The sequence below is a fragment of the Bombina bombina genome, chromosome 5 (assembly GCF_027579735.1).
Source record: "Bombina bombina isolate aBomBom1 chromosome 5, aBomBom1.pri, whole genome shotgun sequence".
In the NCBI taxonomy this organism is placed as follows: Eukaryota; Metazoa; Chordata; class Amphibia; order Anura; family Bombinatoridae; genus Bombina; species Bombina bombina.
In genome coordinates, this window is record NC_069503.1 from 4,910,032 (window position 1) to 4,928,364 (window position 18,333).

At 42.9% G+C, this 18,333-nt stretch overlaps 1 protein-coding gene across 1 annotated transcript in view; it reads right to left on the bottom strand.

Annotated features, from left to right (window-relative positions):
* The window catches only part of LOC128659681 (uncharacterized), a gene marked incomplete at its 5' end in the record, with an annotated part of 378,536 nt that overhangs the window by 97,315 nt on the left and 262,888 nt on the right, over positions 1 to 18,333 (bottom strand). The window contains 1 exon segment of the mRNA XM_053713253.1: positions 4,050 to 4,206. Within this exon segment, the coding sequence (XP_053569228.1) occupies positions 4,050 to 4,206 (157 nt within the window).

Sequence of the window (18,333 nt, forward strand, 5' to 3'; positions counted from 1 at the left end):
TATTATTGTTCCCAAGAAGGGAACCCTTGTTGACGGAGATAGAGAACTTTTTTCTACGTTCACTTTCCACCCGTGAGATCTGAGAAAGGCCAGGACAATGTCCGTGTGAGCCTTTGCTTGGGGAAGGGACGACGCTTGAATCAGAATGTCGTCCAAGTAAGGTACTACTGCAATGCCCCTTGGTCTTAACACCGCTAGAAGGGACCCTAGTACCTTTGTGAAAATCCTTGGAGCAGTGGCTAATCCGAACGGAAGTGCCACAAACTGGAAATGCTTGTCCAGGAATGCGAACCTTAGGAACCGATGATGTTCCTTGTGGATAGGAATATGTAGATACGCATCCTTTAAATCCACCGTGGTCATGAATTGACCTTCCTGGATGGAAGGAAGAATTGTTCGAATGGTTTCCATTTTGAACGATGGAACCTTGAGAAACTTGTTTAGGATCTTGAGATCTAAGATTGGTCTGAATGTTCCCTCTTTTTTGGGAACTACGAACAGATTGGAGTAGAACCCCATCCCTTGTTCTTCTAATGGAACAGGATGAATCACTCCCATTTTTAACAGGTCTTCTACACAATGTAAGAATGCCTGTCTTTTTATGTGGTCTGAAGACAATTGAGACCTGTGGAACCTCCCCCTTGGGGGAAGCCCCTTGAATTCCAGAAGATAACCTTGGGAGACTATTTCTAGTGCCCAAGGATCCAGAACATCTCTTGCCCAAGCCTGAGCGAAGAGAGAGAGTCTGCCCCCCACCAGATCCGGTCCCGGATCGGGGGCCAACATCTCATGCTGTCTTGGTAGCAGTGGCAGGTTTCTTGGCCTGCTTTCCTTTGTTCCAGCCTTGCATTGGTCTCCAGGCTGGCTTGGCTTGAGAAGTATTACCCTCTTGCTTAGAGGACGTAGCACTTGGGGCTGGTCCGTTTCTGCGAAAGGGACGAAAATTAGGTTTATTTTTGGCCTTGAAAGACCTATCCTGAGGAAGGGCGTGGCCCTTGCCCCCAGTGATATCAGAGATAATCTCTTTCAAGTCAGGGCCAAACAGCGTTTTCCCCTTGAAAGGAATGTTAAGCAATTTGTTCTTGGAAGACGCATCCGCTGACCAAGATTTTAACCAAAGCGCTCTGCGCGCCATAATAGCAAAACCAGAATTTTTCGCCGCTAACCTAGCCAATTGCAAAGTGGCGTCTAGGGTGAAAGAATTAGCCAATTTGAGAGCACGGATTCTGTCCATAATCTCCTCATAAGGAGGAGAATCACTATCGATCGCCTTTACTAGCTCATCGAACCAGAAACACGCGGCTGTAGTGACAGGGACAATGCATGAAATTGGTTGTAGAAGGTAACCCTGCTGAACAAACATCTTTTTAAGCAAACCTTCTAATTTTTTATCCATAGGATCTTTGAAAGCACAACTATCTTCTATGGGTATAGTGGTGCGTTTGTTTAAAGTAGAAACCGCTCCCTCGACCTTGGGGACTGTCTGCCATAAGTCCTTTCTGGGGTCGACCATAGGAAACAATTTTTTAAATATGGGGGGAGGGACGAAAGGTATACCGGGCCTTTCCCATTCTTTATTTACAATGTCCGCCACCCGCTTGGGTATAGGAAAAGCTTCTGGGAGCCCCGGGACCTCTAGGAACTTGTCCATTTTACATAGTTTCTCTGGGATGATCAAATTCTCACAATCATCCAGAGTGGATAATACCTCCTTAAGCAGAGCGCGGAGATGTTCCAACTTAAATTTAAATGTAATCACATCGGGTTCAGCTTGTTGAGAAATTTTCCCTGAATCCGAAATTTCTCCCTCAGACAAAACCTCCCTGGCCCCCTCAGACTGGTGTAGGGGCATTTCAGAACCATTATCATCAGCGTCCTCATGCTCTTCAGTATCTAAAACAGAGCAGTCGCGCTTACGCTGATAAGTGGGCATTTTGGCTAAAATGTTTTTGATAGAATTATCCATTACAGCCGTTAATTGTTGCATAGTAAGGAGTATTGGCGCGCTAGATGTACTAGGGGCCTCCTGAGTGGGCAAGACTCGTGTAGACGAAGGAGGGAATGATGCAGTACCATGCTTACTCCCCTCACTTGAGGAATCATCTTGGGCATCATTTTCAGTGTCACATAAATCACATTTATTTAAATGAGAAGGAACCCTGGCTTCCCCACATTCAGAACACAGTCTATCTGATAGTTCAGACATGTTAAACAGGCATAAACTTGATAACAAAGTACAAAAAACGTTTTAAAATAAAACCGTTACTGTCACTTTAAATTTTAAACTGAACACACTTTATTACTGCAATTGCGAAAAAGTATGAAGGAATTGTTCAAAATTCACCAAAATTTCACCACAGTGTCTTAAAGCCTTAAAAGTATTGCACACCAAATTTGGAAGCTTTAACCCTTAAAATAACGGAACCGGAGCCGTTTTTAACTTTAACCCCTTTACAGTCCCTGGTATCTGCTTTGCTGAGACCCAACCAAGCCCAAAGGGGAATACGATACCAAATGACGCCTTCAGAAAGTCTTTTCTATGTATTAGAGCTCCTCACACCTGCGACTGCATGTCATGCCTCTCAAAAACAAGTGCGCAATACCGGCGCGAAAATGAGGCTCTGCCTATGATTAGGGAAAGCCCCTAAAGAATAAGGTGTCTAAAACAGTGCCTGCCGATATTATTTTACCAAAATACCCAGATTAAATGATTCCTCAAGGCTAAATATGTTTATATATGAATCGATTTAGCCCAGAAAATGTCTACAGTCTTAATAAGCCCTTGTGAAGCCCTTATTTACTATCTGAATAAAAATGGCTTACCGGATCCCATAGGGAAAATGACAGCTTCCAGCATTACATCGTCTTGTTAGAATGTGTCATACCTCAAGCAGCAAAAGACTGCTCACTGTTCCCCCAACTGAAGTTAATTCCTCTCAACAGTCCTGTGTGGAACAGCCATGGATTTTAGTAACGGTTGCTAAAATCATTTTCCTCTTACAAACAGAAATCTTCATCTCTTTTCTGTTTCAGAGTAAATAGTACATACCAGCACTATTTTAAAATAACAAACTCTTGATTGAATAATAAAAACTACAGTTAAACACTAAAAACTCTAAGCCATCTCCGTGGAGATGTTGCCTGTACAACGGCAAAGAGAATGACTGGGGTAGGCGGAGCCTAGGAGGGATCATGTGACCAGCTTTGCTGGGCTCTTTGCCATTTCCTGTTGGGGAAGAGAATATCCCACAAGTAAGGATGACGCCGTGGACCGGACACACCTATGTTGGAGAAATAACTCCATTCTGTTTCCTGGACACAGCTACTTAACAATCTCTGAACTTTATTATAAATCAACTATGCTTTTGCTTACCATCACTCTCTAATTACAATAACATCATCTTACTCAGAACTTTATAACTATTTCTGTGCTTCTAGTTGTCATTGCTGAAATAACCTGCAACAAACCTAGTTTGATCAAACAGTAATTAATGCCTGAGACTTGTAACTTGTCTATCACTTGTGCTGCTCTGATTATACTGATATACAGCTTTACATAATATTATGAACTGTGAACCTGCAACAAACCTTGGTTTGCATATATATGCACAAAACAGTAATTAATGCCTAAGACTTGCAACTTGTTTATCACTTGTGCTGCTGTGTTTAACCCTGACATACAACCTTATAAAACATTATGTACTGTGAACCTACAACAAACCTTAGTTTGCATCTAAGTATCAAACTTCTATCTGTTTACTCTGGAGCCTGAACATTGCTATATATTTCTCTCATTGAATCCTGCAGCTACTCCTGTTAACTAATTATAACTCACAGTGAAGCCAGAATATATTGTAAACAAATATTGTACCCTCCATTAATTCTTCAATAACTTCTAGCAACTATGAATCCCAGAATATGCTCTATCCACGTCCAGGATACTCTTCCCCGGGTCAGGGGTCGGTGTCTTCAAATCCCTACCACTGCCCCGAGGGTCTGTTTCCTGAGCGCATGTACACCGGATCATGACACTCACACAACAGGCTTACCTTGTTAGCTCGGAGATAAACCGCACCCCGTGGTCAGTAATCTGTGTGTGATCGGTTAGATCCAATTCCAAAAGACAGTTCAGACCACAAATCAATGCTAGTCCTGAATCTGAGAGTGTGTGCCGTCCCGGGAGAAGCAGACGTTTCAGAGACATGCCTACAAAACACAAGATATCATAACCTAAACTGAGGGATGTGAAGCAAAGGGAAATGAAACTGTCTGAAAATGCCACCAGAAATACAGAGACACAACATACAGCGTCACCAGGTACAGACAGAGACACAAGATACAGACAGAGGCCCCTAGTTATCAAGCCGTCAACCTCAAATACGCTGGAATTCCGCAGCGTATTTGTGGCGAGGCTAATTCGCCTTAGTTATCAAGCCCTACACACCGGCAAAAGTAGAATTTAGTGACGTAAGCTTCGATCTGCCGGACTCAGTCCGACACAGATCGATTCTTACGTCACTCCAGATGTTCCGCACACAAGTTCGGCACAATCTGACTACTTTTGCTAGTTATCAAAAAACTAGCAGGTACACTCGGCACTTTTCCGGCCCAGCCCTGGAGGCGGCGGATTCCATAGGAATCAATGGGAGTCTGACCATAGCGAAAGTTCATGTTCGCTGCTGCCCGACATCCCATTGATTCCTATGTGAAATGTCTGCACCTAACACCCTAACATGTACCCCGAGTCTAAACACCCCTAATCTGTCCCCCCTACACCGCCGCAACTAAATACATTTATTACCCCCTAAACCGCCGCTCCCAGAGCCCACCGCCACTGTAATAAACTTATTAACCCCTAAACCGCCGCTCCTAGACCCCGCCGCAACTATAATAAATATGTTAACCCCTAAACCGACGCTCCTGGAGCCCACCGCCATTCTAATAAACTTATTAACCCCTAAATCGCCGATCCCGGACCCCGCCGCCACCTATATTAAATGTATTAACCCCTAATCTGCCCCCCCTACACCGTCGCCACCTATAATAAATTTATTAACCCCTATCCTGCCCCCCCCACACCGTCGCCACCTATAATAAATTTATTAACCCCTAATCTGCCCCCCTACACCGTCGCCACCTATAATAAATTTATTAACCCCTATCCTGCCCCCCTACCCCGCCGCAACTATAATACAATTATTAACCCCTAAACCTAAGTCTAACCCTAACCCTAATACCCCCTAACTTAAATATTATTTAAATACATCTAAATATTATAACTCTTATTAACTAAATTAATCCTATTTAAAACTAAATACTTACCTTTAAAATAAACCCTAATATAGCTACAATATAAATAATAATTAGGATTTATATTTATTTTACAGGTAACTTCGTATTTATTTGAGATAGTTAGAATAGTTATTAAATAGTTATTAACTATTTAATAACTACCAAGCTAAAAGAAATACAAAATTACCTGTAAAATAAATCCTAACCTAAGTTACAATTAAACCTAACACTACACTATCATTAAATTAATAAAATAAATTACCTACAAATAACTACAATTAAATACAATTAAATAAACTAACTAAAGTACAAAAAAATAAAAAAAATAAGTTACAAAAAATAAAAAAAATAAGTTACAAACATTTCAAAAATATTACAACAATTTTAAGCTACTTACACCTAATCTAAGCCCCCTAATAAAATAACAAAGCCCCCCAAAATAAAAAAATGCCCTACCCTATTCTACATTAAATAGTTAACAGCTCTATCACCTTACCAGGCATGCCCCAAAGAATTCAGCTCTTTTGCCTGTAAAAAAAAATATACAACCCCCCCCAACATTAAAACCCACCACCCACATACCCCTAATCTAACCCAAACCCCCCTTAAATAAACCTAACACTACCCCCCTGAAGATCACCCTACCTTTAGCCGTCTTCAGCCAGCCGACCACCGATGGAACAGAAGAGGAGATCCGCAGCGGCCGAAGTCTTCATCCAAGGGGCGCTGAAAAGGTCTTCCATCCGATTGAAGTCATCATCCAGGCTGCGTCTTCAATGTTCATCCACCCGGAGCGGAGCCATCTTCAGACGAGCCGACGCGGAGCCATCTTCTTCCACCGACGACTGAACGACAAATGATGGTTCCTTTAAGTGACGTCATCCAAGATGGCGTCCCTCAAATTACGATTGGCTGATAGGATTCTATCAGCCAATCGGAATTAAGGTAGGAAAAATATGATTGGCTGATTAAATCAGCCAATCAGATTGAAGTTCAATCGGATTGACTGATCCAATCAGCCAATCAGATTGAGCTCACATTCTATTGGCTGATTGGAACAGCCAATAGAATGCAAGCTCAATCTGATTGGCTTATTGGATCAGCCAATCCGATTGAACTTCAATCTGATTGGCTGATTTAATCAGCCAATCATATTTTTCCTACCTTAATTCCGATTTGCTGATAGAATCCTATCAGCCAATCGGAATTCGAGGGACACCATCTTGGATGACGTCACTTAAAGGAACCGTCATTCGTCGTTCAGTCGTCGGTGGAAGAAGATGGCTCCGCGTCGGCTCGTCTGAAGATGGCTCCGCTCCGGATGGATGAAGATTGAAGACGCCACCTGGATGATGACTTCAATCGGATAGAAGACCTCTTCAGCGCCCCTTGGATGATGACTTCAATCGGATGGAAGACTTCTTCAGCGCCCCTTGGATGAAGACTTCGGCCGCTGCGTATCTCCTCTTCTGTTCCATCGGTGGTCGGCTGGCTGAAGACGGCTAAAGGTAGGGTGATATTCAGGGGGGTAGTGTTAGGTTTATTTAAGGGGGGTTTGGGTTAGATTAGGGGTATGTGGGTGGTGGGTTTTAATGTTGGGGGGGGTTGTATTTTTTTTTTTTACAGGCAAAAGAGCTGAATTCTTTGGGGCATGCCCCGCAAAAGGCCCTTTTAAGGGCTGGTAAGGTAATAGAGCTGTTAACTATTTAATGTAGAATAGGGTAGGGCATTTTTTTATTTTGGGGGGCTTTGTTATTTTATTAGGGGGCTTAGATTAGATGTAAGTAGCTTAAAATTGTTGTAATGTTTTTTAAATGTTTGTAACTTATTTTTTTTATTTTTTGTACTTTAGTTAGTTTATTTAATTGTAGTTATTTGTAGGTAATTTATTTAATTAATTTAATGATAGTGTAGTGTTAGGTTTAATTGTAACTTAGGTTAGGATTTATTTTACAGGTAATTTTGTATTTATTTTAGCTAGGTAGTTATTAAAAAGTTAATAACTATTTAATAACTATTCTAACTAGCTAAAATAAATACAAAGTTACCTGTAAAATAAATATAAATCCTAAAATAGCTACAATATAATTATTAATTACATTGTAGCTATCTTAGGGTTTATTTTATAGGTAAGTATTTAGTTTTAAATAGGATTAATTTAGTTAATAAGAATAATATTTATTTAGATGTATTTAATTAATATTTAAGTTAGGGGGGTGTTAGGTTTAGGGTTAGACTTAGGTTTAGGGGTTAATAATTTTATTATAGTTGCGGCGATGAAGGGGGGCAGGATAGGGGTTAATAAATTTATTATAGGTGGAGACGGTGTGGGGGGGGCAGATTAGGGGTTAATACGTTTAATATAGGTGGAGGCGGGGTCCGGGAGCGGCGGTTTAGGGGTTAAACAATTTATTTAGTTGCGGCGGGGAAATGGGATAGGCAGGATAGGGGTTAATAAATTTATTATAGGTGGCGGCGGTATAGGGGGGCAGGATAGGGGTTAATAGGTATTATGTAGGTGGCAGCAGGGTCCGGGAGCGGCGGTTTAGGGGTTAATCAGTTTATTAGAGTGGCAGTGGGCTCCGGGAGCGGCGGTTTAGGGGTTAATACATTTATAAGAGTTGCGGCGGGGTCTAGGAGCGGGGGTTTAGGGGTTAATAACTTTATTTAGTTGCGGGGGGCTCCGGTATAGGGGGTAGAACAGTATAGTTAGTGTGGGTGCTTAGTGACAGCTTGTCAATAAAGCTGTAAAAAAGCCGAAGAGCAGCAAGATCGGATGAGTGATAACTATCACAGTCCGCTGCTCATCGCCCCGTACTTGGTGCGCGGCTTTTTAACAGCTTTATTGATAACTTTGGCGAGATTTTTCAGGTCCGCGGCGGCGATGGTAGGCGAGCTTAGGCGGGCGTATTGGGGCCGGCGAAGGCAGGTAAGTAGACACGTTGATAACTAGAGGCCAGAGAAATAAGATTAAGACAGAGAGGCCCATTTATCAAGATCTGTATGGAGCTTGTGGGCCCGTGTTGACAGTGACACCAGATACAGACAGAGACACCAGATACAGACAGAGACACCAGATACAGAAAGAGACACAAGATAAAGAAAGAGACACAAGATACAGACAGAGACACAAGATACAGACAGAGACACCAGATACAGACAGAGACACCAGATACAGACAGAGACACCAGATACAGACAGAGACACCAGATACAGACAGTGACACAAGATACAGACAGTGACACAAGATACAGACAGTGACACCAGGTACAGACAGAGACACAAGATACAGACAGAGACACCAGATACAGACAGTGACACCAGATACAGACAGAGACACAAGATACAGACAGAGACACAAGATACAGACAGTGACACAAGATACAGACAGAGACACCAGATACAGACAGAGACACCAGATACAGACAGAGACACCAGATACAGACAGAGACACCAGATACAGACAGAGACACCAGATACAGACAGTGACACCAGATACAGAGACACCAGATACAGACAGAGACACCAGATACATACAGAGACACTAGATACAGACAGAGACACCAGATACAGACAGAGACACCAGATACAGACAGTGACACCAGATACAGACAGAGACACCAGATACAGACAGAGACACCAGATACAGAGACACCAGGTACAGACAGTGACACCAGGTACAGACAGAGACACAAGAGATAGACAGTGACACCAGATACAGACAGAGACACCAGATACAGAGACACCAGGTACAGACAGAGACACCAGGTACAGACAGTGACACCAGGTACAGACAGAGACACAAGAGATAGACAGTGACACCAGATACAGACAGTGACACCAGATACAGACAGAGACACTAGATACAGACAGTGACACCAGATACAGAGACACCAGATACAGACAGTGACACCAGATACAGAGACACTAGATACAGACAGAGACACCAGATACAGACAGAGACACTAGATACAGACAGAGACACTAGATACAGACAGAGACACTAGATACAGACAGAGACACTAGATACAGACAGAGACACTAGATACAGACAGAGACACTAGATACAGGCAGAGACACCAGATACAGGCAGAGACACCAGATACAGGCAGAGACACCAGATACAGACAGTGACACCAGATACAGACAGAGACACCAGATACAGACAGTGACACTAGATACAGACAGAGACACCAGATACAGACAGAGACACCAGATACAGACAGAGACACCAGATACAGACAGAGACACCAGATACAGACAGTGACACCAGATACAGACAGTGACACCAGATACAGACAGAGACACCAGATACAGACAGAGACACCAGATACAGACAGAGACACTAGATACAGACAGAGACACTAGATACAGACAGAGACACCAGATACAGACAGTGACACCAGATACAGACAGTGACACCAGATACAGAGACACTAGATACAGACAGAGACACAAGATACAGACAGTGACACCAGATACAGACAGTGACACCAGATACAGACAGAGACACCAGATACAGACAGAGACACCAGATACAGACAGAGACACTAGATACAGACAGAGACACTAGATACAGACAGAGACACTAGATACAGACAGAGACACCAGATACAGACAGAGACACTAGATACAGACAGAGACACCAGATACAGACAGTGACACCAGATACAGACAGTGACACCAGATACAGAGACACTAGATACAGACAGAGACACCAGATACAGACAGAGACACAAGGTACAGACAGAGACACAAGATACAGACAGAGACACCAGATACAGACAGTGACACCAGATACAGACAGTGACACCAGATACAGACAGTGACACCAGATACAGAGACACTAGATACAGACAGAGACACTAGATACAGACAGAGACACTAGATACAGACAGAGACACCAGATACAGACAGAGACACCAGATACAGACAGAGACACCAGATACAGACAGAGACACTAGATACAGACAGTGACACCAGGTACAGACAGAGACACAAGAGATAGACAGTGACACCAGATACAGACAGAGACACCAGATACAGACAGTGACATCAGATACAGACAGTGACACCAGATACAGACAGAGACACTAGATACAGACAGAGACACCAGATACAGACAGAGACACCAGATACAGACAGAGACACCAGATACAGACAGAGACACCAGATACAGACAGAGACACTAGATACAGACAGTGACACCAGGTACAGACAGAGACACAAGAGATAGACAGTGACACCAGATACAGACAGAGACACCAGATACAGACAGTGACATCAGATACAGACAGTGACACCAGATACAGACAGAGACACCAGATACAGACAGAGACACAAGAGATAGACAGACACACAAGATAACAAATTATACTTACCTGATAATTTTATTTTCTTCCGATGGAGAGAGTCCACAGCTGCATTCATTACTTTGGGGAATTAAGAACCTGGCCACCAGGAGGAGGCAAAGACACCCCAGCCAAAAACTTAAATACCCCTCCCACTTCCCTCATCCCCCAGTCATTCTGCCAAGGAACAAGGAACAGTAGAATAAATATCTGGGAGAAAAGGTGGCAGAAGAATAAAAAACAAAGACGCCCCACATAAAAAATATGGGTGGGGAGCCTGTGGACTCTTTCCATTGGAAGAAAAGAAAATTATCAGGTAAGCATTATTTATGTTTTTATTCATAAATGGAAAACATAATTTATGTAAGAACTTACTTGATAAATTCATTTATTTCATATTGGCAAGAGTCCATGAGCTAGTGACATATGGGATATACAATCCTACCAGGAGGGGCAAAGTTTCCCAAACCTCAAAATGCCTATAAATACACCCCTCACCACACCCACAAATCAGTTTAACACATAGCCAAGCAGTGGGGTGATAAAGAAAGGAGTAGAAAGCATCAACAAAGAAATCTGGAAATAATTGTGCTTTATACAAAAAAATTATAACCACCATAAGAAAACAGAATTTATGCTTACCTGATAAATTACTTTCTCCAACGGTGTGTCCGGTCCACGGCGTCATCCATAACTTGTGGGAATATTCTCCTCCCCAACAGGAAATGGCAAAGAGCACAGCAAAAGCTGTCCATATAGTCCCTCCCAGGCTCCGCCCCCCCAGTCATTCGACCGACGGACAGGAGAAAAAAAGGAGAAACTATAGGGTGCCGTGGTGACTGTAGTTAAAGAAAGAAATTCATCAAACCTGATTAAAAAACCAGGGCGGGCCGTGGACCGGACACACCGTTGGAGAAAGTAATTTATCAGGTAAGCATAAATTCTGTTTTCTCCAACATTGGTGTGTCCGGTCCACAGCGTCATCCATAACTTGTGGGAACCAATACCAAAGCTTTAGGACACGGATGAAGGGAGGGAGCCAATCAGGTTACCTAAACAGAAGGCACCACGGCTTGCAAAACCTTTCTCCCAAAAATAGCCTCCGAAGAAGCAAAAGTATCAAATTTGTAGAATTTGGCAAAAGTGTGCAGAGAAGACCAAGTCGCTGCCTTACATATCTGATCAACAGAAGCCTCGTTCTTGAAGGCCCATGAGGAAGCCACAGCCCTAGTAGAGTGAGCTGTGATTCGTTCAGGAGGCTGCCGTCCGGCAGTCTCGTAAGCCAATCGTATGATGCTTTTCAGCCAAAAGGAAAGAGAGGTAGCAGAAGCTTTTTGACCTCTCCTCTTGCCAGAATAAACGACAAACAGTGAAGACGTTTGTCTGAAATCCTTTGTTGCTTCTAAATAGAACTTTAAAGCACGGACTACATCTAAATTGTGTAACAAACGTTCCTTCTTTGAAACTGGATTCGGGCACAAAGAAGGCACAACTATTTCCTGGTTAATATTTTTGTTGGAAACAACTTTTGGAAGGAAACCAGGTTTAGTACGCAAAACAACCTTATCTGAATGGAACACCAGATAGGGTGGATTACACTGCAGAGCAGATAATTCAGAAACTCTTCTAGCAGAAGAAATAGCAACCAAAAACAGAACTTTCCAAGATAACAACTTGATATCTATGGAATGCAAGGGTTCAAACGGAACCCCTTGAAGAACTGAAAGAACTAAATTTAGACTCCAAGGAGGAGTCAAAAATCTGTAAACAGGCTTAATCCTGACCAAAGCCTGTACAAAAGCTTGAACATCTGGCACAGCTGCCAGTCGTTTGTGTAACAAGACAGATAGAGCAGAAATCTGTCCTTTTAGAGAACTCGCTGACAATCCCTTATCCAAACCTTCTTGTAGAAAGGAAAGGATCCTGGGAATTTTAATCTTACTCCATGAGAATCCCTTGGATTCACACCAACAGATATATCTTTTCCATATTTTATGGTAAATCTTTCTAGTCACAGGTTTTCTGGCTTGTACCAGAGTATCTATCACAGAATCCGAAAACCCACGCTTAGATAAAATCAAGCGTTCAATTTCCAAGCAGTCAGCTGGAGAGAAATTAGGTTTGGATGTTCAAATGGACCTTATACTAGAAGATCCTGTCTCAAAGGTAGCTTCCATGGTGGAGCCGATGACATATTCACCAGGTCTGCATACCAAGTCCTGCGTGGCCACGCAGGAGCTATCAAAATCACTGAGGCCTTCTCCTGTTTGATCCTGGCTACCAGCCTGGGAATGAGAGAGAACGGTGGAAACGCATAAGCTAGGTTGAAGGCCCAAGGCGCCACTAATGCATCCACTAGAGTCGCCTTGGGATCCCTGGATCTGGACCCGTAGCAAGGAACCTTGAAGTTCTGACGAGACGCCATCAGATCCATGTCTGGAATGCCCCATAATTGGGTCAACTGGGCAAACACCTCCGGGTGAAGTTCCCACTCCCCCGGATGAAAAGTCTGACGACTCAGATAATCCGCCTCCCAGTTGTCTACTCCTGGGATGTGGATCGCAGATAGGTGGCAGGAGTGATCCTCCGCCCATTTGATGATTTTGGACACCTCTCTCATCGCCAGAGAACTCCTTGTTCCCCCCTGATGGTTGATGTAAGCAACAGTCGTCATGTTGTCTGATTGGAATCTTATGAATCTGGCCTTTGCTAGTTGAGGCCAAGCCTGGAGAGCATTGAATATCGCTCTCAGTTCCAGAATATTTATCGGGAGAAGAGACTCTTCCTGAGACCATAGACCCTGAGCTTTCAGGGAATCCCAGACCGCTCACCAGCCTAATAGACTGGCGTCGGTCGTGACGATGACCCACTCTGGTCTGCGGAAGCTCATTCCCTGGGACAGGTGATCCTGGGTCAGCCACCAACGGAGTGAGTCTCTGGTCTTCTGATCTACTTGAATCACTGGGGACAAGTCTGTATAGTCCCCATTCCACTGTTTGAGCATGCACAGTTGTAATGGTCTTAGATGAATTCGAGCAAAAGAAACTATGTCCATTGCTGCAACCATCAACCCTACTACTTCCATGCACTGAGCTATGGAAGGCTGTAGAATAGAGTGAAGAACTTGACAAGCGTTTAGAAGCTTTGACTTTCTGACATCTGTCAGGAAAATCTTCATTTCTAAAGAATCTATTATTGTCCCCAAGAAAGGGACTCTTGTCGACGGAGACAGGGAACTTTTTTCTATGTTCACCTTCCACCCGTGAGATCTGAGAAAGGCTAGAACAATGTCTGTGTGAGCCTTTGCTTTGGAAAGAGACGACGCTTGAATTAGGATGTCGTCCAAGTAAGGTGCCACTGCAATGCCCCTTGGTCTTAGAACCGCTAGAAGGGACCCGAGCACCTTTGTGAAAATCCTTGGAGCAGTGGCTAGCCCGAATGGGAGAGCCACGAACTGGTAATGTTTGTCCAGAAAGGCGAACCTTAAGAACTGATGATGATCTTTGTGGATAGGAATATGTAGATACGCATCCTTTAAATCCACGGTAGTCATAAATTGACCCTCCTGGATTGTAGGTAAAATCGTTCGAATAGTTTCCATTTTGAACGATGGCACTCTGAGAAATTTGTTTAGAATTTTTAAATCCAGAATTGGTCTGAAAGTTCCCTCTTTTTTGGGAACTACAAACAGATTTGAGTAAAACCCCAGACCTTGTTCCACAGTTGGAACTGGGTGTATCACTCCCATTTTTAACAGGTTTTCTACACAATGTAAGAATGCCTGTCTCTTTATTTGGTTTGAAGATAAGCGAGACATGTGGAACCTTCCCCTTGGGGGTAGTTCCTTGAATTCTAGAAGATAACCCTGAGAGACTATTTCTAGTGCCCAGGGATCCTGAACATCTCTTGCCCAAGCCTGAGCAAAGAGAGAGAGTCTGCCCCCTACTAGATCTGGTCCCGGATCGGGGGCTACCCCTTCATGCTGTCTTGGTAGCAGCAGCAGGTTTCTTGGCCTGCTTACCCTTGTTCCAGCCTTGCATCGGTTTCCAAGCTGGTTTAGTCTGGGAAGCGTTACCCTCTTGTCTAGAGGTTGCAGAGTTGGAGGCCGGTCCGTTCCTGAAATTGCGAAAGGAACGAAAATTGGACTTATTCTTAGCCTTAAAAGGCCTATCTTGTGGGAGGGCATAGCCCTTACCCCCAGTAATGTCTGAAATAATCTCTTTCAATTCTGGCCCAAAGAGGGTCTTACCTTTGAAAGGGATATTAAGCAATTTTGTCTTGGAAGATACATCCGCCGACCAAGACTTTAGCCAGAGCGCTCTGCGCGCCACAATTGCAAACCTTGAATTTTTCGCCGCTAATCTCGCTAACTGCAAAGCGGCATCTAAAATAAAGGAATTAGCTAACTTAAGTGCGTGAATTCTGTCCATAACCTCCTCATACGGAGTCTCTCTACTGAGCGATTTTTCTAGTTCTTCGAACCAGAACCACGCTGCTGTAGTGACAGGAATAATACACGAAATAGGTTGAAGGAGGTAACCTTGCTGTACAAAAATCTTTTTAAGCAAACCCTCCAATTTTTTATCCATAGGATCTTTGAAAGCACAATTGTCCTCAATAGGAATGGTCGTGCGTTTGGCTAGTGTAGAAACCGCCCCCTCGACCTTAGGGACTGTTTGCCATAGGTCCTTTCTGGGGTCGACCATAGGAAATAATTTCTTAAATATAGGAGGAGGGACAAAAGGTATGCCAGGCTTCTCCCACTCCTTATTCACTATGTCCGCCACCCGCTTGGGTATTGGAAAAGCGTCGGGGTGCACCGGGACCTCTAGGAACTTGTCCATCTTGCACAATTTTTCTGGGATGACCAGGTTGTCACAATCATCCAGAGTAGATAGCACCTCCTTAAGCAGTGCGCGGAGATGCTCTAATTTAAATTTAAATGTCACAACATCAGGTTCTGCCTGCTGAGAAATTCTTCCTGAATCAGAAATTTCCCCATCTGACAAAACCTCCCTCATAGCCCCTTCAGATTGGTGTGAGGGTATGACAGAGCAATTATCATCAGCGCCCTCCTGCTCTACAGTGTTTAAAACAGAGCAATCGCGCTTTCTCTGAAATGCAGGCATTTTGGATAAAATATTTGCTATGGAGTTATCCATTACTGCCGTCAATTGTTGCATAGTAACAAGCATTGGCGCGCTAGAAGTACTAGGGGTCTCTTGCGTGGGCAAAACTGGTGTAGACACAGAGGGAGATGATGTAGAACTATGTCTACTCCCTTCATCTGATGAATCATCTTGGGCAACTTTACTATCTGTGGCAGTACTGTCCTTACTTTGTTTGGACGCTATGGCACAATTATCACACATATTTGAAGGGGGAGACACTTTGGCTTCCATACATACAGAACATAGTTTATCTGAAGGCACAGACATGTTAAACAGGCTTAAACTTGTCAATAAAGTACAAAAACCGTTTTAAAACAAAACCGTTACTGTCTCTTTAAATTTTAAACAGGGCACACTTTATTACTGAATATGTGAAAAACTATGAAGGAATTATTCAATCTTAACCAAATTTTCACCACAGTGTCTTAAAGCATTCAAAGCATTGCACCCCTAATTTCAGGCTGTTAACCCTTAAAATGTGGAAACCGGAGCCGTTTACAGTTTTAACCCCCTTACAGTCCCAGCCCCAGCCTTTGCTGCAACTTCACCAAACCCAGGGGAGTATACGATACCAAATGAAGCCTTCTAGGAACCTTTTCAACTAATTCCAGACCCACACACATGCAGCTGCATGTACTGCTCTCAAAAGTAACTGTGCAGTAATGGCGCGAAAATGAGGCTCTGCCTACTACAGAGAAGGCCCTTCCTGACTGGGAAGGTGTCTAAACCAGTGCCTGACGTAAAAAAACGTTCCCCAAAGTTATAAAGTGTGAATATCAACATCAAACTGTATAAAATGCCTAAATAAAGCAATCGATCTAGCCCATAAAAGTGTCTACCAGTTTTATAGCCCATATTAAGCCCTTTATTCTGTTTGAGACTAAGAAAATGGCTTACCGATCCCCATGAGGGGAAAAATGACAGCCTTCCAGCATTACACAGTCTTGTTAGAAATATGGCTAGTCATACCTTAAGCAGAAAAGTCTGCCAACTGCTCCCCCCAACTGAAGTTATCTCATCTCAACAGTCCTGTGTGGGAACAGCAATCGATTTTAGTTACTGCTGCTAAAATCATACTCCTCTCACAAACAGAACTCTTCATCTTTTTCTGTTTCAGAGTAAATAGTACATACCAGCACTATTTTAAAATAACAAACTCTTGATAGTAGAATAAAAACTACAACTAAACACCACATACTCTTCACCATCTCCGTGGAGATGCTACTTGTTCAGAGCGGCAAAGAGAATGACTGGGGGGGCGGAGCCTGGGAGGGACTATATGGACAGCTTTTGCTGCGCTCTTTGCCATTTCCTGTTGGGGAGGAGAATATTCCCACAAGTTATGGATGACGCCGTGGACCGGACACACCAATGTTGGAGAAAAGGGTGGGCCTAATGGACTCTTGCCAATATGAAATAAATTAATTTATCAGGTAAGTTCTTACATAAATTATGTTTTCTTTCATGTAATTGGCAAGAGTCCATGAGCTAGTGACATATGGGATAGCAATACCCAAGATGTGGAACTCCACGCAAGAGTCACTAGAGAGGGAGGGATAAACATAAACAACAGCCATATGCTGAAAAATTAACCCACAACCCAAAATATAAGTTATTCTCATGAAGAAAAGAAAAACATCAGCAGAAGAATCAAACTGAAACAGCTGCCTGAAGAACTTTTCTGCCAAAAACTGCTTCTGAAGAAGCAAATACATCAAAACGGTAGAATTTAGTAAATGTATGCAAAGAGGACCAAGTCGCCGCTTTGCAAATCTGATCAACTGAAGCTTCATTCTTAAAAGCCCACGAAGTGGAGACTGATCAAGTAGAATGAGCTGTAATTCTCTGAGGCGGGGCCTGACCCGACGCTAAATAAACTTGATGAATCAAAAGCTTTAAACACGAAGCCAAAGAAATATCAGAAGCCTTCTGACCTTTCCTAGAACCAGAGAATATAACAAATAGACTAGAAATCTTTCTGAAATCTTTAGTAGCTTCAACATAATATTTCAAAGCTCTCACCACATCCAAAGAATGTAAGGATTTTTCCAAAGAATTCTTAGGATTAGGACACAAGGAAGGGACAACAATTTCCCTACTAATGTTGTTAGAATTCACAACCTTAGGTAAGAACTTAAATAAAGTCCGCAAAACTGCCTTATCCTGATGAAAAATCAGAAAAGGAGATTCACAAGAAAGAGCAGAACGCTCAGAAACTCTTCTAGCAAAAGAGATAGCCAAAAGGAACAACACTTTCCAAGAAAGTAGTTTAATGTCCAAAGAGTGCATAGGCTCAAAAGGAGGAGCCTGTAACGCCCTCAAAACCAAATTAAGACTCCAAGGAGGAGAAATTGATTTAATAACAGGCTTAATACGAACTAAAGCCTGAACAAAACAGTGAATATCAGGAAGTTTAGCAATCTTTCTGTGAAATAAAACAAAAAGAGCAGAGATTTGTCCCTTCAAAGTACTTGCAGACAAACCTTTATCCAAACCATCCTGAAGAAACTGTAAAATTC